The sequence below is a fragment of the Myotis daubentonii genome, chromosome 2 (assembly GCF_963259705.1).
Source record: "Myotis daubentonii chromosome 2, mMyoDau2.1, whole genome shotgun sequence".
NCBI lineage: Eukaryota > Metazoa > Chordata > Mammalia > Chiroptera > Vespertilionidae > Myotis > Myotis daubentonii.
The window spans coordinates 28,645,067-28,666,122 of record NC_081841.1 but is presented as its reverse complement, the minus strand read 5'-3'; the positions used below and the strand labels follow the sequence as shown (position 1 = coordinate 28,666,122).

Genomic DNA, 21,056 nt, shown 5'->3' with positions numbered 1-21,056 from the left:
CAGTGGTCTTTTATCTGTCCTGTATTAGGAAATCCTAAAGGAGTTCAAGAAAAGGTGGAATCTGAATCATGAAAGAAGCAACAATGCTGTTGCAAATCATTAGCAGTAAGGGACTGCAAACATCTAAAGCATTAAAATGCTTCTGCTACTAAAGCAACAGACATATAAACTCAGAGGAAACTACTGAAAAAGTAAAAAACCCACTAATCCAATCTGAACTTTTAGTGACACTATCAACATGTATAAAGTCATCTGAAGAGTTCAAAGTTTAACCTTATGTCTGAAATTCAAGGATAAAGTCAAAGCAGAGAACACATTTCCCTTCATCTCCATGTCAAAATAAGAAACCACCTTCTACATGACAAGTGAAGATTATTTATATAACACTTTATATTAAAAAATTGTACCAGTTCTTTGTGTTAAGACTGTAAAAGAAAGTTCAGGTTGTCTTATCCATTAATGAGTTAAAGTTAGAGACTTCTGAGAGATTCTAAAAATTTTACTTCGGTGTTTTTTTGTTCTTTCTTCCCCTTTTTAATATGTTCCCATTGATCTTACCTTTTTCATGTTTTACATCAGCTGTCAAGCACCACTTGGGCTGGTCACCAAAATGCCAGAACCCTTGTCAGAGCCAGTTTCTTTGAATTCAACCCCTTGGGTGCTAAAGCCTTCTCAATCACTTTACTGTCCTTCATCCATACAATTGTCATCTTTTTGATTGACATCTTGGGAACAGAAGAACAATTCCTTTACTAATACATACTGTCTCCAATTATTTGCAGGTTGCTCCCTCCTGACAACCTTTGGGGTGTTTGTTAATGCACTGAAAACATGCTGTCTACGATATTGCCATCTTCGTGGAGATTTGACGAGCTGGTTAGACCATGCTAAGGAAAAAAATGGTGGCTGCTACAATGAGCTGCAAGTGGAAGAGACAAAATGTTTCCTCACCCTTCTCCCTCTCATCATTTTTCAGCTTCTTTACAAAATGTGCATAATGCAGGTAAGGAAGGGTAATTAGTACTACCCACAAGAACAATAAAATAATTGCATATTAACAAATAAACACTTGTTTTCATCCCAGCAAACACCTCCCCCATACATTTCGTCAGGCAGTTAAACTGTAAATGCTTCTAATTATTACAGACTCTAATTTCAAGAGCTAAGTGGGGGCAGGTAGAGGCGTACCTGAGGAGACTCTTGTTATGTTGTTTCTACCATAGAACTATAAACATCTGTTGGTAGGTGCAGACAATACTTCAGAGTGCATAGTTATAAGGCAAAAGAGCAGCAAATAAAAATATGAGACCTATGAGCAATTACCCAACCTCCCTTTAGCCAAAGGTTTTGCCTTCCTCCCTCATTAAGCCTTTTAAAACTGCTACTAACAAGTAGCTAGCTTGACTGATCTGAGTACCACCCCCACTGTACGCTTAAGTGTAAGTACTAATGAGCAAGTGATTCTCTCCCTACCCACTCGCAGTTCCTTGGTGAATCAGTCAGTCCCTATGCTGTGGAGAAATCAGAGGAAAAACACTAAATCCAAAGTATCTTTTATAATGTATACGATTTAAACAATTTTTGATGTAGTAATGCTCAAAGGTTAACATACTTGTGAAGAAATATTATGATTTCTTAATATTTTCTCATATATCAAATGATTACAAAAATCCTTGAAGAAATTTGGGACTGTCTTTGTTGCTAACTCCCAACTTGGAATTTAGATGGCTAATGAGTGAGTTGTATTGATATATCATAGACCCACAGAGCTGAAAAGAAACTGAGGTTAACTTACTCAACCACTTAATTTGTTGAAAAGGAAACTGAGGCTCAGAAAAATTAAGTGATTTTGGAGGGACATAGCCATTCTTGGAAAACAGCCATTTTTGTTTGTCATACTGTGTTCTACTCATAAAAACAGCAGAATTGAGTAATTGAAATCGAATCTGTATGTGAATATAATTTCTATCTGATCTTTTATAGACAAGTTTGGTGACCCTTACTCTAAACAGGCATGAAAGCCAGGCTGACTGAGTAGATTCAAACTTCCTCCTGACTCCACAATAGTAGTTGGCACAAAAACCCAATAATATTACCCATATATATGATAATTAATATCATAAAGTAATTTAGAACAAAAAAATTAATGAGCACAAAATCACCAAGTGATTTATAGCTGGCCTTGACTTTTCTGTACAAGTAACACAAATTACTGATTCTTTATCTTCATAATGTAGTGACACCTGATATTTCTTTTGAATGAGCCTCCTCTGAAAAATGTCATATATTTTTTAATTTGACACAAATTACAATAAATTCTGATAAACTAATTTGAAAGCATTTCACCAAATCTAGGGGCCCATTTTATTGCAAAGAACCAAAATGAATACTTATTGACAACCTATATGTGTCATAGCTTCTTAAAGATGACTTCACATTATATACTTTAATCCCTACAGCAAGCCTACATAACTCATACTGTCGTCCTAAATCTGAGGCTCAAGAGACATTAAGTGACTTGCAACTTGCTCAAGGTCACCTTACTAGTACGTGGCATAGCGCCCATTCCAACACAGGGCTGATATCAACTCCCACACTCTGCTATTACCCACAATGCCTTTCTTGCAGCTGGGTTAAAAATAAAGACTATATAGGTTCCACATTATATGCAGTCATGTTTATCAGAAACTTCAAAGAAAACAATTAGAATGTACTCAAGAGACGCAAAGGAAACTTCCATTGGGATAGGCTGGAATTAGATTTTTGCTTCCAGAAGAAATAATCACCAGTATAAAAATCATCAAAGAACCAAGAATAAAACATCATAGAATTCCACATTTTAAATTTAGTTGCCATTATTAACCTTCAGTTCCAAGACATACATTAAAAATATGTTGATATGAAGGCCGATGATGTTGCCATTTGACATTCCTTGGCTATTCAAAGGTGAAAATAAATCTCTATTGATAGCAATTATTTCTGAATACTTGGAGGCTTGTCTGAAGTAAAAGTATTTAAAATTTTAAAAGGGAATGATTTCACAACTTGAGGCAGAAGCAAAATGATTTCAAGCTTTTAAGACACTGGAGCCCTTTCTTAGATTAGGCAATATATTAATATTCCTTCACTAAAGATTAATAGTACATTTGCCACATTATTAAGTTAACAGGTTTCTGTGTCTGTGATTCATGCTGATAATAACTTTATTCCTATTAACAATAATTCTCACTTGAAATCAGTAACAGAAACTTCCAGGTTGTGCTGGGAGCCTTTCAGTCTTATAGTGGTTCTGCTGCCAGCACTTTTTAAATATATATATACATCATTCATTTCCCTCTGATTGGGCGATATGTGCCTAATAAGTTTATTGAACTAGCTAATGTTCCCTTCACCTTTGCCATCTGTACCCAAGCAAAACATCCTTGTTTACAACTCCATGGGTCAAATTAAAGATTGGAAGATAAATTATCACCAGGACATATTTTATATAGATAGAAAAAAAATCTCACTGAAAATGTGGTTCATTCCTACATAGCAATAGGCTCATTGTACAACTGGTGGGTTAACAGCTGTACTGACTTATGACTGATTCTATACCCTCTCAAATTGCACAACTGATGATAGAGAAGTTAGTGAAGGTTTCAAATGGGAAATTATCATCTGGATGTTTGAGCAAGGCTGCCCTGATAGGATGGTGGGAAGATGGGAATCTTGAGGTAGTTCCCACACTATTAAGAAAAATTGCAGAGAAACCAAGATGGCGGCATAGGTAAACACCGAAATTGTTGTCTCCTACAACAACTTCAAAAATACAACAAAAAGACAAAATGGACATCATCCAGAACTACAGGAAAGCTGGCTGAGTGGAAATTCTACAATTAAAAGGAAAGAGAAAAGCACTCTGAGACTCAGGAGCTGTGGAAGTAAAGTGCAAAGGTACGGAGGCTCCAGCGCGCACAGAAAGGGGCTGGTACCTGAGGACACGGCTGTCTTTTTGAATCGGGAGGGAATCACAAGCTCCCAACTGCTCTGAACTCCAGTTCCAGGAAGTCTCTGGGGACCCAGGACTCATACGGGGAGAAACTGGACTGTCTGGCAGCAGGCAGAACTCGGAACTTGAGGGCTGTTTTCCCTCAGAGGTACTTGTAGCAATTAAATTACCGAGATGCGCGGCCCCTTAGGGCAGGGCCAAGGATCAGCCATAGCTGCTTGCTCCGCCCTGTTGATTCCCTGAGACCCCACCCCACCCAGGCTGCTGCAGAGGCTTTTGCATATGAATGCCTTGGCCCTTTGCAACCTGAAAATTACCTAACAAATTACAGCTGGGCCAGACAGACCCAGAACTTCCAAGAGAAGGCCCAAGGCCCCAAAGCAGCTTACATTGCTTCACAGCTGGGCCTCATTTGGGCACCTCCAAACTCCAAAAAAGGAAGGGGAATCTGCAGATCTTTTCGTAGCTCCTGCTGGGTAACCTCAGGCAGAGACTCAATTAGCACCTCCTTAGATCCAAGTGCCAGTGTACCCAGTGGTCAGAAGGGGACTATCCAGATTATAACTCCTCAGATCCATAAGGGACACACTCAGGGGGCAGACTCAGTGAGCACCAAAGCCCCACTGAAGCAAGTCTTGCCCCAAAAGGGTGTCTTCAGCACAGAAGTTCTCCCACTGCAGACACAGCTGATTCTCACTGCCAGTTGGCCTGGAGGTCAATTCCTCCCAGTGATGCCTACAACAATCAAGGCATAACTACAACAAGACTGTGCACAAAGCCCACAAGGGGGTGCACCAAGAGTGTCCACCTCAGGTAACTGGGGAGGCTGAGCCACTGGGCCCTATAGGACACCTAGCACACAAAGCCACTCTACCAACACAGGGAAGCATAAAAAATGCGGAGACAAAGAAACAGATCACAAATGACAGAAATGGAGGAAAGCAAACGACTGGATATAGAGTTCAAAACCACGTTTATAAGGTTTTTCAAGAATTTTATGGAAACCACCGATAAATTTAGTGAGACCCTGGAGGATATGAAAAAAGACCAACTAGAAATTAAGCATACACTGACTGAAGTAAAGAATAATATACAGAGAACCAACAGCAGACAAGAGGATCCCAAGAATCAAGTCAAAGATTTGAAATACGAAGAAACAAAAAATACCCAACCAAAAAAGACAAAAGAAAAAAGATTCCAAAAATATGAAGATAGTGTAAGGAGCCTCTGGGACAACTTCAAGCGTACCAACATCAGAATTATAGGGGTGCCAGAAGAAGAGAGAGGGCAAGATATTGAAAACCTATTTGAAGAAATAATGACAGAAAACTTCCCCTACCTGGTGAAAGAAATAGACTTACAAGTCCAGGAAGCACAGAGACCCCCAAGCAAAAGGAATCCAAAGAGGACCACACCAAGACACATCATAATTAAAATGCCAAGAGCAAAAGACAAAGAGAGAATCTTAAAAGCAGCAAGAGAAAAAAAGTCAGTTACCTACAAGGGAGTACCCATCCAACTGTCAGCTGATTTCTCAACAGAAACCATGCAGGCCAGAAGAGAGTGGCAAGAAATATTCAAAGTGATGAATAGCAAGAACCTACAACCAAGATTACTTTATCCAGCAAAGCTATCATTCAGAATTGAAGGTCAGATAAAGAGCTTCACAGATAAGAAAAAGCTAAAGGAGTTCATCACCACCAAACCAGCATTATATGAAATGCTGAAAGGTATTCTTTAAGAAGAGGAAGAAGAAAAAGGAACTCTTCCCATTTGCCACAGCATGGATGGAACTGGAGAGTGGATAAATACCACAGCATCTCACTCATTTGTGGAATATAATGAACAACATAAACTGATGAACAAGGACTGATCCAGAGACGGAGAGGCATTGATTGGACTGTCGGGCCTTGGAGGGAAGGCAGGGGAGGGTGGGGGTAAGGGGGAAAGATCAACCAAAGGACTTATATGCAAGCATATAGGCCTAACCAATGGACACGGACAACGGGGGGGTGAGGGCATGAGCGGGGGTTTGGGGGAGTAGGAGGTAACGTGGGGATAAGGACACATATGTAATATCTTAATCAATAAAAAAAAATATTAAAGAAAAAAAGAAAAATTGCAGAATCCATTCCTCAAGAGCAAGACTCGGGTGTACTTTTCCTCTAAGACACTTAGTAGCTTTGTGTGCTACTGGGAATTAAAGAAATTCTCTTCTCCTAATGATAATGATAAAGCTGGGATTATTCCAATAAAGCTCATAAACTAGAAAAGTGTAGGGGGACCCCCTTCTGCATGACAACGTGCTTTAGTCCTGATGTTATAACCTAACAACAGGTTCAGAATATAAGAGGTTCCAAGTTAGGCTTAGAGTTTTAGTTACTATTTGATTATTTTAAAAATGAAGACATTCTTGGGTGTGGAGAGAGCAGAGCGCCTGAAAAATTGCTTCTTTGTGTACAACACATCCAACAGTAACTTGGGCTTACTCCTCACGGTGGCAGAATACTATGGCCTTCCTGTGACATTACGCCCTATACATGAGAAAAGAAAAGAAAAAGAAAAAAAGAGAGAAAAAAATAAAAATGAAGACATTCTAACTCAACTTTGAGGACTTGGAGTGAGGCAGAGCATTTTTCTCTTTCTTTCTTTCTTTCTTTCTTTCTTTCTTTCTTTCTTTCTTTCTTTCTTTCTTTCTTTCTTTCTTTCTTTCTTTCTTTCTTTTTCCTTATCTGCTACTTTATTATACAAACCTTTTTTCATGTAGTTCCCTTTCTGGTTCTCTAGTGCCACACATTGATTTAAAAGGAGAGGAGAGCCCTAGCCCATTTGGCTCAGTGAATAGAGTGTCGGCCTATGGACTGAAGGGTCCTGGGTTTGATTCTGGTCAAGGGAACATATCTCTGTTACAAGCTCTATCACCAGCTCTGGGGTTGGGGTATGTGCAGGAGGCAACCAATCAATGAGTCTCTCTCACATTGGTGTTTCTCTGTCTCTCCCCATTCCACCCCCATCCCTTACACTCTCTCCAAAAATCAATGGGAAAATAACCTCGAGTGAGGAAGGAAGGAAGGAAGGAAGGAAGGAAGGAAGGAAGGGAAGGGAAGGGAAGGAAGGGAAGGGAAGGGAAGGGAAGGGAAGGGAAGGGAAGGGAAGGGAAGGGAAGGGAAGGGAAGGGAAGGGAAGGGAAGGGAAGGGAAGGGAAGGGAAGGGAAGGGAAGGGAAGGGAAGGGAAGGGAAGGGAAGGGAAGGGAAGGAGGGAGGGAGGGGAGGGAGGGAGGGAGGGAGGGAGGGAGGGAGGGAAGGAGGAAGGGAGGGAGGGAGGGAGGTTGGGAGGGAGGGAGGGAGGGAGGAAAGAAAGAAAGAAAGAAAGAAAGAAAGAAAGAAAGAAAGAAAGAAAGAGAAAGAGAGGGAGAGAAAGAAAGGGAGGGAGGAAGGAAGGAAGAAATGTTCTGGAATTCACCAAGAGAAAAAAAATTATATATATATATATCCCAAATAAAAAAAGAAATTAAAAAAAACTTAAAAAAGGAGAGTAGAGCCATAAGTATGTCTTTTTCTCATGTTGCTTGGCTCATGTTAGAAATGAGGCCAATCCACAAACACAGCCTCTAACAAGTTATGCGCTTCCACAATGGAAAAAAATCATGCTACTAAACTACTATTAAAGGGTCTATTCTAACCCCAAGCTTTTTTCATCAGAGTGTAAACAAAACATTTAATACTTTCTACTGGTTTTTGGTATATGTAAAATGAAGTTATTTGATTTTTTGTCATCCTAAACACAAAAGTAGGGCCATTTTTATTTTTCATAGGAAAATTAAGAAGATAGACTAGATGACAAAAGATTCCTGCATAAAGAGTCAGTAGTATTGTCAGTAGACTACACAGAGCTCTTACTGCCCTTGGGGGCTCATAATTGGGACCTTGAAGACCTAGGGAACATTCAGATCATCTGTTACAGACAAGGCATCTGCTGCAGGATTCTTTCTCCAAAGTTAAACCACTGTGTCAATGCTTGCTCCTTTGCCCCCTCAACTATAGATTCCTTCAGGATATTATCTGCAGACCATGAATTCCAACCTGAATTTGGATGGATTTCTTCTGCCAATTGCAGTCATGAATGTCACCAGCATCCTGCCACTATTAATTCTGGCTCCTTGTATGGAATATTTCAGCACCTGCCTATTTCCCTCTAAGAGAGATGGACCATTTCTGTTGGCATGCATTTGTAAGTACAATTTACAAGTAAATTATTTGCAACTTTTTAAAATAAAAATACACTCTGCTGAGCTCTAAGCTGGAGATACGCTCTATAAGGAAAGTCTGATTTTGACAAATTGGGTAGAAGGTGAATTTGAGAGTGATAGCAGGTAATCTCTATGCAGACATTGGTGTCTGCCCCATTCTTTTATGCCTTCTCAGCAGACACACCTGATAGAAAGACATGGTGAAACTTCCAGTACCACCAAATGGCCTATCCTTCTTCAAGTAAAGTAGTCCTCACTCCTAAGTCAATGTTGAGTATGTTCTTAAAAATTAACATAAGTAATGAACCTAAAGAGTTAATTTCTGAACCAGTAGCAAAATTTATGAAAAATTAGTACTTTAATTCACAGCTTCAGTATAGTAGTTTTTCAAATAGTAAGGTATATAGCAATAATTTTCCAACATTTTTTCCAGCTTTATTGAGATATAACTAGCATATAACATTGTGTAAGTTTATGGTGTACGATGTGATGATTTGGTACACATATTTTGAAATGTTTACCCACAGTAGGGTTAGTTAACATATCCTTTGCCTCATATTATTACCATTTTGTTGTTGTTATGATGCTTAAGAACATAAAAGCTCTACTCATGTTCTTTTAGTAAAAAAAAAAAAAAAAAAAAAAAAATTAGGACACCCTAGCTGGTTTGGCTCAGTAGATAGAGTGTCCAGCCTGTGAACCGAAGGGTCCCAGATTCGATTCTGGTCAAGAGCACTTACCTCGGTTGCAGGCTCCTCCCCAGCCTGGGCCCTGTTCGGGCTCATGCAGAAGGCAACCAATCAATGTGTTTCTCTCACATCGATATTTCTTTCTGTCTTTCCCTCTCTCTTCCACTCTCTCAAAAAATCAATTGAAAAATATCTTCAGATGAGGATTTAAAAAAAATTTAGGATGTTATACTTAGAACACAATTAATGGACCATAAGATATATTTTTTTCTGATTGAAATGGGAGAGAAGGAACTAAAGCCCATTATGATCACACTCTCCTCTCCCTGTGTTCCCTGGGCACTGACATGGGCAAGAAGACAGGTCCTGATACAGTAAAACCAGGATCAGTCTAAGAATCAGAGATCTGGATCTCAGCCCTTACTCTGCTCCTGGGAGACTTTGAAAAGCCACCTAACCATTTTTTGTCTTCTGATTCACTTATTATTGGCAATGAGAGGCACACCCTAGATAAACCCTCTATTCTGTAAGACTTTTGAAATCACTCAGGATGACATCAGTGCCTGGAGCACAGTCCTGACACATTGTGAAACTCCACAAATGATAGCTAGTATTGAGTCATCAGTTGCAATTGTTTGGTAGGCATAAACAGAAAGCAAAGGGAATTGGAAACGCTTAAGAAATATTATATAATGGTAATCTGATGTCTTATTGTCTACTTGAGAAATAATTCTCTTGAAATAGTCAGGGCCAGGCGTTTCAAGGGCTCTTTCCTCTTTGTTAACCTGTTCTTATTCTTAATTCCTCCTTTTTAGAGATCTGTGGAGACCATGCAATCTTCTAGAATACATTTTTATATTTTTTGCTGATTCTCTGTTTATAGAAGTTACATTTTAGTGTGCTACCTGTTACTCAACAAGATTACTCCAGATCACATCACAGAGTAGATTTGTTTTTGGAAAGAACTCAGAGTGACTAACCTTACCTTAGTTTATCTTACTTTGCTGTCTTCAGTTACAGAGGCCTTTAGTACATAACCTTTTCTGATTTATTTCCTAAGCCAAACCCTGGCATTATCTATTGTAATAGGGTTAGGCAAACTATAAATATTAATAGGTTTTGGCAATCCTTAGATCTCAAAAAGTGTTTTTTCTGTGTATGACAATATAGAAATCCCCAAACCTGTATATAGTGAATGCCCAGCATTATTTGAAGATAAAAAAAAGTAAGATATTATAAATACCCTCAGCACCACGCTAATTAAAAAAGAATGAATGCAGGACAACATGGAAGTAAATGTATATTGCAAAATGGCAAAGCTTTTGCCGTTTTATACAGTATCATGAAAATCCAGTCTGAACTTCCAATTTTGCTTAATTACAAAAGAAGAGTATTATGCTGAGCAAAATAAGCCAGTCAGAGAAAAATAAGTATCACATACTCTCACTCATATGTGGAATTTAATGAACCAAATAAACTGATGATCAAAAATAGACCCAGAATCATAGAAGCATGAACAGACTGTTGAACCTCAGAGGGAAGAGGGGAGGGTGGGTGGGAAGAGATCAACCAATGAACTTGTATGCATATATGCATAACCCTCGGACACAGACAATGGGGTGCTGAGGGCCTGGGGGGGTGGGAGGAGAGGAAGAACTGAGCAGGCTGGAAGAGGTTAATGGGGGAAAAGGAGGACCTATGTAATACTTTCAACAATAAAGATATAAAAAGTAAACAAAAAAAGAATTTCTTAAATTGGGCAACTTTTGGAAAAATATGCTTCACAACATGGTTGAAAATACTACCTTAAAAATCTTTCCTGAGAATAGGAAATCTGAAATTCACTTTAAACATAAGCAACTTTCTCTTGGACAATTCTCCAATCTTATATAGTGGAAATCATGTCTGTTCTTAAAGTAAGATAAAATATTTTTCTAGATAAAGGGAATCTGACATCTGACAGGGTTATCTGATATATTGTTTGATGTTAATGAATTATCATTGCCCTTCAAGATTGGTAACAGTTGTTGGGCAGCAAAAAGAAAAAGCTCAACTCATTTGAAAAAACTGAGCCAAGTTCTACTAAGTGCAGAATACTGAATTTGGTTGTTTCTGAACCAGACTTCATTCATTTGTTCACTTACATGATTATGCATTTATTTGCATAATAGTTTGCTATGGGAATATAAAAAAATATGATGATATTCGTTTTTTAAACTAGATGTTTAAGTTTTCCATATTCTGCTTATGATTATAAAAGCTGATGTTTCATCAGGACAAATAAGCACAAACCTATGGCTCTTTATGATCATAATTTACATAACTGGATTAGTCTAATATTAAAATTTCTTGCCACTCTGAAGTCAAGTACCTTAAAAATGTGAGTGATATATGTGTATAAATTATGGATAAACAAATATTTGTTAGTTCTTAATTTGAAACTGGGCACCTTCATATGTGGATCCCACTTAAACTCATGTTAAACCAGCATGTGATAGGTCAAGAATCTCAAAGATAATGTGTCATCTGAATTCACTTATTCTAATTCTCAAGCCATTGCATCATCATCATCATCATCATCATCATTCCAATTCCCAGCTATGCATAGCTATTAGGTTATATAAGTTAAATTATCAGTGTTAATTTTGCATCCTTACTGTTATTTTCAAATAAGGCTCTTAAGTGAATGAAAAAATTATTTTGTTACCACAATGGAAAGTTACTCCTTAGACCCCCATTCCCTTCCACATTCAGTCATTCTCTTTCCAGGACTGTCATGTGTAAGAAGGCAGATGGTGCAGACAATGCCAATGCTTAGTGTTTGATGTGGATAATCACAGCCCAGGATAAGAGTGAGGAATGGGGAAATCTCAGTCAGTTGGTCAAACTAAAAATTTAATAAGGAAAAAATAAACTTATCTTTGTAAAGTCTATCTTATAAACAATGCAACGAAGAGGGACCTCTGACTCAATATATGACATTCATGAGTTTATCACTTAAAGAAATCAAGAAGGATGTCACAGTACTATTTGAAAAATCTCCAAGGCTTCCAGAACTGTGAAAGACAAAGGCTTGATATGCTCAGTTTCATCAAGACTGTATTTTTCCTAACATTACATATGAGGGGATCTAGCTATTTAAAAGTCAACCTTAATTTGCCAAAAATTTAGAATCAGTGATATCATTGTGATTTATCTGTATGTTAATTGGACATACTTCATTTAGCCTTTTTTAGTTCAAAAATGTTTGCATCATGAGTATTTCCTTTGTTTAGCATTAATTAAAATCCTGTCGTATGTGGCATTTAGTAGTTAGTGCTGACACACACAAGTATTAATCTGACTAAAATTAGCCTAATTAAGATTGTTATTAAGCCTTACACAAAGCAGAAGTGTACAGCACAGTGGGTAGCAATTATCTTGGCTTTTAAATGACATTTAGATTGAAATGTGGATGAAGTACATTCAAATATCTGCCAGACCTTCCTCTTTAAAATAAAAACTTGAAAATTCAAATTCTCACTCAAAGTCCTGTATGATATAGGTAGAGCCAAGGTGTTGGTCGGTTTTTACATAACCAGTAACTTCTACCAGTTCTAATAATTGGCTGAGATACAAATTTTTGTGGGTTTTTTTTTTATTAGAACAAAGGTGCTTGATAAATTAAAAATAGACTCAGGGATCCAATCACCTTCACCAAAAATAGGATTACTTTGCCAAAACTACTTTTCCTCTACTATAATTTCAGAACTGATCGTTTTCCCTACGAAATAACACAGTTTATAGCCATTGCAAATATCTGATAGAAGGAAATTTGTGAACACTAAAAAAAAAAAGGAGTGTGTAAATATCTAGTCTGAATAACTCATTTGTTTAACTCATTTGCTTAATAAAAACATATTAATGTTCCTATTTTTAAAGTTGACAGCAATGTTGGAATTATATTTGAGGTGAAGTAGACCATCTAGTATACCATCTGATGCAATAATTGATGGCTTTATAGGTGCATGTATGTATCTAATGAGTTACCGGTTCCTTTCTCAGAAATTAAAACACAAACTGAAGTTGAATCTCCTGAAATGAGTTCCAGTAATCTAAAGAGAAACAAAAGACAGAACCCATATAGCTCAATTCAAACAAAGAAATACATCAGTAATCGGAGAAACAACATAAGTAAAAAATATATGCCATTCTAGTGGTGGGTGAGAAATGTCTTCCACAAAGGTTGTGTCTATGATAGTGGTTTTTGGATTACCAGTATGTTTTCAGATGAGCAAATTTCCCATTCTGGGAACTTGCCAAAATCATGGATCTAAGGACAATTTCTCAAGAACTCAATAGAATTTCACACTTACGGTTATGTTACATATCAGAGACTCATGCATCAGACTAGCCATAAAAAAACCCATAGTTTTCTCAGTGAGTAAATTTAGCCAGTAACTGAAGAATCTTAACATTTCTATTTTTTAGTGTGGGATTTTGCTTCAGTACGAAATGGTAAGCGCAACCTTAATGTTTGAATAAATTCTGACTTTCTTTTATTTCATTGTGGTCTAATTTGACAAATTATTACATGGTAGGATAATAGAATAAACTTTAAGACCTTCAATACTCTTATGGATTTGTCTACAACCACGTAGCCAATATTAAAATATACATTATTTATATGAGTATAATATCTCCTTTGGAACCATGTGCTTTATCTTGTAAATACAGGCCCACTAGCGGTTTAAAATGTGTACATTCTGATAAATTGCACTCTGCTTTGGACGAGTTATGATCTCATAGAAGTTAAGAATAAAAATGGAGTGGATTAAATTTAGGTTGGAATCAAACTTTGTTTTGAATTTCAAAAAAGTCATTTTTCACTGGCACCAGAGTGCAGGAGCAAATAAAAAGCAAATGTAGTTATCTAGATCCTTCAGGTAAAATATGCTTTGCCTGAAAACGTCTGGATAAATAAGTTAAATATTTGTGCTTCACTTGAAATTGTCTGGAGAACTATCTTTCATTGGATTTTCCTAGATCAGTTTTCAGAGTGCTCTATGCTGGAGTAGTACTTCTCAGAGTGTAATGTGTATAGGAATCTCCTAGGGATTTTGTTTAAATGCAGATCTGATTCAGTCCTCCTCGGGTGCAGCTTGAAAGTCTGCATAGCTAACAAGCTCCCGGGTGACCCTTATGCTACTGGTCAGGGACTACACTTTGTATCAAGGACAGAGAGAGAAGCCTGTTCTTTCACATTTCATACCCATGTACAGGCAGCCATGACCCAGGTAAAAATGCCACAATTTCTCATGAGGTCAGAGCTAAGATTCAGGAGTAGGCAACAAAAGCTGATGACTTAACCTCTGCACTCATGTGCCAAATCTGGCCTACCACTTGCTTTTGTACTGCCTGCAAGCTAAGAATTGTTTTAACAGATGAACAACTGCAATTGATTCGACAATAAGAAAAAATAACTTTGAGCACCAATTAAATAAAATTGCATCACTCCCTAAAAGAATTATTTTGAATTCCATTTTTAAAAAATGTAGATATGTATTCTATTTCTTGTTACATAAGTATCTACATAGCTTTAAAATTTGCCTTTGTCCCACAGAAACTAAAATGTTTATTACTGGCCTTTAACAGACAAATAATAGCTGATCTCTTATCTAAATTATTGCCTCTAATGCTACATAGCACATGCGATAACAAAAACAAAAGTGGGTGAGGGTGGTAAGTACACATGATGTTTTTTTGTTTTTGTTTTTAAATATATTTTATTGATTTCAGAGAGGAGGGGAGAAGAAGAGAGAGACAGAAACATCAATAATGAAAAAAAAATTGGTTGGCTGAGATCAAGCCCTCAACCTAGGCATGTGCCCTAACCAGGAATCAAACTGGTTCATAGGTCGACACTCAACCACTGAGCCACGCCGGCCAGGCTAGACATGATGTTTTTTTATCTAGATTACCCTAAATTTGTTAGAATGAGGGGTATTATAGAAGATTCTCATAGAATTCAAATTCTAAAATAAAAAAGCAAAGAAAGTTTGAAGAGTTATTCCTAAGCAGCTCAATGCTTTCTTCAAAGTTCATATGATTATCATGGACAATATGAGTTGTAATTTGAGCAACTTAATTTTTATTTAAACCAAAACATACCTGTATTAGTCTTCTAGGGCTGCCATAATAAGATACCATAAATTGGGTGGCGTAAACAACAGAAATGTATTCCTCACAATTCTGGATGGAAAAAGTCCCAGATCAAGGTATAGGCAGGTTTGCTTTTCCCTGAGGGAGGCCTCTCTTCCTTGACTTGCAGGTGGCCACCTTCTTGTTGTGTTCTTCATGTGGCCTTTCCTTTGTGCTTGCACAGACCTTGTGTCATTTCTTATTCTTTTAAGGATACCAGTCATACTGAAGTTGGGCCCCATTCTTATGACCTCATTTAACCTTAATTATCTCTTTAAAGGACCCATCTCCAAAGTCACCTGGCGGATCAGGATTTCAACATATGAATTTTGAGGGAAGACAATTGGGTCCAAAGAAGCATACATATGTATAAAGTCATCTGTAATATTGGGTTACATATTATAATGGATTGGCAGCATTTTCCCCCTCACTGATATATAAAAACATGTTTCTTCTGATAGTTGGATACATCTTAGATTGAGGGAAACATGGTAGCTTAGAAAACAGTGTTGAAAGCTTTCTAACAAGAAGTAACAGTCTCCAGCCCCAGCTTTCTCCACCATCCACAGTTCCTGTTGGCAAATCATTTTTAAATATTTAGGTGTTGTTTGTCTAAGTTAAGAAATAATAATTATAAGTATATTTTTATTTAAGTCAATAATTAGTTATATACATACAACTATGGCAAAGCCAAAGAATTTGATTCACTTTTCTCATAAAAAATCTTATTTTCTATACTTAAAAAGTATCTGAGTTTTCATTTTTTATTTATTTAAAAATTGTTTTCCTAAAATTTTCAAACTGCTCCACCAGTTTTATCATACCATCACTCACTTTTCCCCAATGCTAACACAAATAGGGCAATGCACCAAGGCTCCTCTTTCTCTGGAGATTTTCTTGGAGACTCCCATGCCTTTGTTCTCTGCTGGTGTTCTCTGTCTCAACGGCAGCCCTCTGATCAGGTGTATCTCCTGTTAGATCTCTAGCTTACCCCTCCTCTTCTATTATCACTTATATTTTAGCAACTTCCTAAGAAAGAGTACACAGGAAGAATATTTTCCAAGAACTTGTATGATTGAAAAGTCTTCTTTTCGTCCTTGCACTTAATTAATTGGGGTACATAGAATTCTAGATTGAAAGTCATTTTTCTTCAGAATTTTAAAATTATTGCTCTAATGTCATCCAGAAACTTGAGGATCCCGATGCCCTTCTGCTGCTCATTCCTGTGTTTATGACCTCTTTTCCTTACTGGAGCTCTCTTCTCTCTATGATGCTCCAAATGTCATGTTACTGTGCCATAGTGAAGGATTGGGTACCAGGAACCGTAGCAGAGAAGAGAAAGTAGCAAGTAATTAGAATGAAGTCAAAAGAACAGGCAAGATCATACAGGTCATGTTAAGGATTTTGGATTTCATCCTAACTGTATGGAAACCCACAGGAAAAATTTAAGCAGAAGAGTAATATTGAATTTGCATTTACATAAGATCACCCTAACTATTAGGTGTGTGACAGGTTGTAGATGGGCAAGAGTGGAAACAGGAAGACCAGAATTTAATATGTTGTTGCAGATAGTATTGTTTAAAAATTATGATTTGGATTAGAATGATGGCAGTGGTTATGGAGAGAAGCAAGTTAATTTACAATAAATTTTGGAAATAAAATCTAGAGAATTTAATAATATATTTGAAGATAGGGCAAAAGAGAGGGGACCCCAGATTTCTGCCTTGAGTACATATAGGTACTAGAGGACGTGATACAGAAGAGTGAAGGAGAAAAAGTAGGGGAAAAGGCCCATTTGTGCATAATCCTCTTTGAAACCTTCCCTTAGACATTCTCTAATTGTAATTTTACTTCTTTTTTTTTTCTTGCCCCCACATGCAAATATTTTTTAAATATATTTTTATTACTTTCAGAAAGGTAGGGAGAGAGAGAGAGAGAGATCAATATTGAGAGATAATCATCGATTGGATGCCTCCTGCATGCCCCCAATGGGGATCAAGCCCACAAACCAGGCATGTGTCATGACTGGGTATTGAGCAGTGACCTCCTGGTTTATAGGTCAACACTAACCACTGAGCACAGTTGGACTAAATGCAAAGATTTTTTAAGGCATTGCTCAGGTGTTATTTTCTTTCCTTCCTCAATCATTTCTCAATTTCACCTGACCCTAAGTTCCAATTTTATGTAGATGACTCATTTATCTTTCTCTCTTGACTCAACCACTGTTCTGACCTATGATTCACATTTTCAATTGTTTTCTGAGCACTGCTCTCTAGATTACCCTTTTGTACCTCTAACTCAACTTAAAATCAAATTCATTTTGTCCATGTCTACTGTGGGTCTTATTTGTATTGTTGTCACTACCATCTTCCCAAACACCTGGACTTATAGTCAACATTGACATCTGCTGCTTCTATGTTCCTTGCTTCAGATGCTGTGGTTTTATCAGTGGAATCTTATGTTTGCACTCTCTGTATTTTCTGAAAGTAAATGTCCTGGTTATAATTCAAGCCCCTATTGTACTTTACCAAGATTATTTTTTAACATCCTAACTATCTTTCAACCTTCAGTATCTTTCCCATCCTATCAACCAGCACAATCAGGATGATGCTCTAACCACCAAGGTTCCCAGTTCGATCCCCTGTCAGAGTACATATAAGCAATAAACAATGGATGTATAAATAAGTGGAAAAACAAATCAATCTCTCTCTCTCTCTCTCTCTCTCTCTCTCTCTCTCTCTCTCTCTCTCTCTCTCCTTTCCTCTCTCTCTAAAAATTAATAAATAGAATGGCCTTTAGAGTAATAATTTCAAATGAAAATTTTAATCTTTTCATGTGTGTCTAATATCTTCAATGATTCCATCATTGTCAGAGTAATTTCAAAATTCCTTAAAAGTATATTAAATGCCTCTTATGATCTGACCCTAATTTATATTCTCCTCTGATTCCCAACAATTTGAGTTTCTCACTATTTTGAAAATTTGACATTCACATCTGTGCTTTTGCTTAAGCAATTTGTGCTGCCTTCACCTCTTCCTATTGAAACCCTTCTTCCTTTAAAGCATAAAATGATTCCTCTCACTTCTCCATCTAGAAATAACTTCTTCCTCTTATATGCCCTAACAGAACATAAGTCTGCGATGACTGAAAATAGATATTGCTCATCTTATATCCCCCAACTGTACCTAGTGTAATGCCTTGTATATAGCAACAACTGAGCAAATATTAAATTTAATTGACCTATTAGCTCTTTCTGATGAGTCTGTAATGTGCCAAGTAATCTAGAAAAATGCAATTATGTGATGAATTTGGCTTTAAAGGGGGATCATTCTGAAATTCATGTTTTTTATATGACCTATTTACAAAGCCAAAATCTCTACTTCATTATGAATGGGCCTTTATGAAATAATTAAAATAATAAATAAATAATCTCTCAAATTTTCTAAGTTATTCATATTTCTTCCCTTTTATATGCCTTCTATTTCTTGGAAACTCAGTAAAGAACGGACTATTATTGATACATTTAAATGCTGAGATATAATTTAAAAAAATTACCTACCAGTTTCTCTATCAAACAAAACAAGCACTAGGTTGATTTTTCTGAATTGAAAACTTTGTCTTATCTGAAATTTTATGCAAGTTAGCAAGATGTGACTATCTCTAAATTTCAATTAAATTCCACTGAGCTAAATTTTGCCTATGCTTTAACAATGGAATTAAGTCCAGTTATATGAATGATAAATTGAGAAATGGAATGGTTGCAATAGACATAAACTGTAACAAATCTATAACAAAATCTCTACTCATTTTCAACCAAAATTTCCTAGACAATTCCTTAAAAGTAAAAGAGAAAGCTGCTTCCATTTATATACTTTACCTAGTTAATTCACCTTTTAATATTTTTTCCCTAAACAGAAGTTTCTAGTCTTTAATTCTCTAATAGCTGCTTTACTTTTTCTGCAAAGATTAGAGAAATATCAGACAACTGAAGACTGATAATGCTTGCAGATTATTTCAAAACCATTTTAAAAATAACTCTTAAAAGCTTATGAGGAGATCATTTTATTTTAAATGCACCCCACATCATTTTTTATTTCTATATAGCTAAAATAGTTATCAAAAGTGACATCTCTTACCTGAGGATAAAAGTTCAAAACTATTGCTTTAGCTTTAATAATAATTGCTACTAATTGCTACCAGGAACTGTTATAATAATACCAGTCCATTATCTTATTTAAATAGCCCAGTTCCTGAGTTGGCTAGAGCATCATCCCGATACACCAAGGTTCCCAGTTTGATCCCCTGTCAGAGTACATATAAGCAACAAACAATGGATGCATAAATAAGTGGAACAACAAATCGATCTCTCTCTCTCTCTCTCTCTCTCCCCCCCTTCCTCTCTCTCTAAAAATTAATAAACAGGAAAAAAAAATATATATATATATGAGCCTAATATGCAAATTGTCCCCTCGGGAGTTTGACTGGGAGACCGGGAGTTCAACCGCCTGCTATGAGATGTGCTGACCACCGGGGGGGAGGAGGGGGTGGCGCAGAACGAAGGAAGGCCCTGGCCAGCATCCGGAAGGCCCCGATCAGCCCTGATCACCGGCCAGGTCTAGGGACCCTACCCGTGCACAAATTTTGTGCACTGGGCCTCTAGTTTAATAAATAAATAAATGTCATAGCCTCCCTATAAGTAATCATCATTAACCCTATCTTAGAGCTGAAGAAAGTTATAATGAGGTTAAATAATTTGCCTGAGGCCATATGACCAGTAAGTCAGGAAATAGGGAGGCAATGCAGCCACAGCCTACTGGAGCCTCTGCAAAGGATGGTCAGCCAGCACCTGAATGTTTAAAGGGAAAGAAAAATGTTGAGGAAACATTCCCTAGAGTTAATGTGTAAGAAATGCTATGGCCACTTACACTGACTTGGGCTCTTTAATATTTTTTTCTTTTGCATTCCTCTCCTTCAGCGGCTGGACAACTTTCTGCTGCATTGTCTGTGATGGTAGCTGGCTTCTTTGAAATACACAGAAAACACTTCCCTCCAGTGGAGCAGCTTCGTTCAGGCAAAATGCTCACTGTTTCCTCCATGCCCTGTTTCCCCCTGGTTCTTCAGTACGTTTTACTTGGAGTGGCTGAAACACTGGTTAACCCAGCCTGTGAGTAACAAATTTATCACCTCATATTAGGATACACTGAATTTCTACACAAAACACATCATCTCAAGCAGCTGGCAATCTAGTCACTGCCTGGAAATTTCCCATGTTTCAGAAGAAGCCAATTTATCCCCCTCTTTTTATTAATGTTTAATTTTTCTTCATTCCTCTATCACATACAGAACAATTATTAATTCTACCTGAATGTAAATGAAATGAAAGATTTTACTAACCTCATTCAAAGCAGTAACCATTTGGTCAGATACGTGAAAGGAGAAAAAACTTTGCTAAAACTTAGAATGAAACTCCAATATACTCAGATGAAAACTCTTCTCTTCTACCTTCCCTCTTCTCATCTCCCCCCACTCACTCAGAGATAAATTCACATGTATACTCCCTCCAAAAATGACATTTATAATGTAGTTTGAGAGCCTATGCACATGAAATGAAAATTAGGCAATTTCCCAGATAATTCAATGTCTTTAAACTAGATTGTGATCATTAGCGTTTCATAAGACAGGTTCAAAATAATTTTATTAAATATCCAGGTTTTCTGGATTGTCTAGATGGCTGTTATTAACTAAACTAGTCACTTTAAAATTCATTAAAATATTTCAGTGACTTCTTGAAATACAGTAGTGTGTGAAATACAGTATGAGTACATTTATCAGTGTAATCTATTGTTTTATATTCTGTCTTCCTTATACTGCCTTGAAGTGGGAACTCTGTAACTCAAGCCCAATTATACTTCACCAAGCTTATTTTTATAACTTCCTATCTTTCTC

General features: G+C 37.0%; 1 protein-coding gene and 1 non-coding gene across 2 annotated transcripts in view; both read left to right on the top strand.

The window, feature by feature from the left end:
• SLC15A5 (solute carrier family 15 member 5) overlaps positions 1 to 21,056 on the top strand; it is an 84,454-nt gene that overhangs the window by 34,125 nt on the left and 29,273 nt on the right. The window contains exons 4-6 of the mRNA XM_059680952.1: positions 783 to 1,003; positions 8,036 to 8,222; positions 20,086 to 20,274. Coding sequence (XP_059536935.1) covers positions 783 to 1,003; positions 8,036 to 8,222; positions 20,086 to 20,274 — 597 coding nt within the window. The remainder of the gene's footprint in view (positions 1 to 782; positions 1,004 to 8,035; positions 8,223 to 20,085; positions 20,275 to 21,056) is intronic.
• On the top strand, positions 6,406 to 6,533 carry LOC132229064 (small nucleolar RNA SNORA11). Its single transcript, XR_009451631.1, has one exon. It is a non-coding gene; the product is annotated as a small nucleolar RNA SNORA11 (small nucleolar RNA).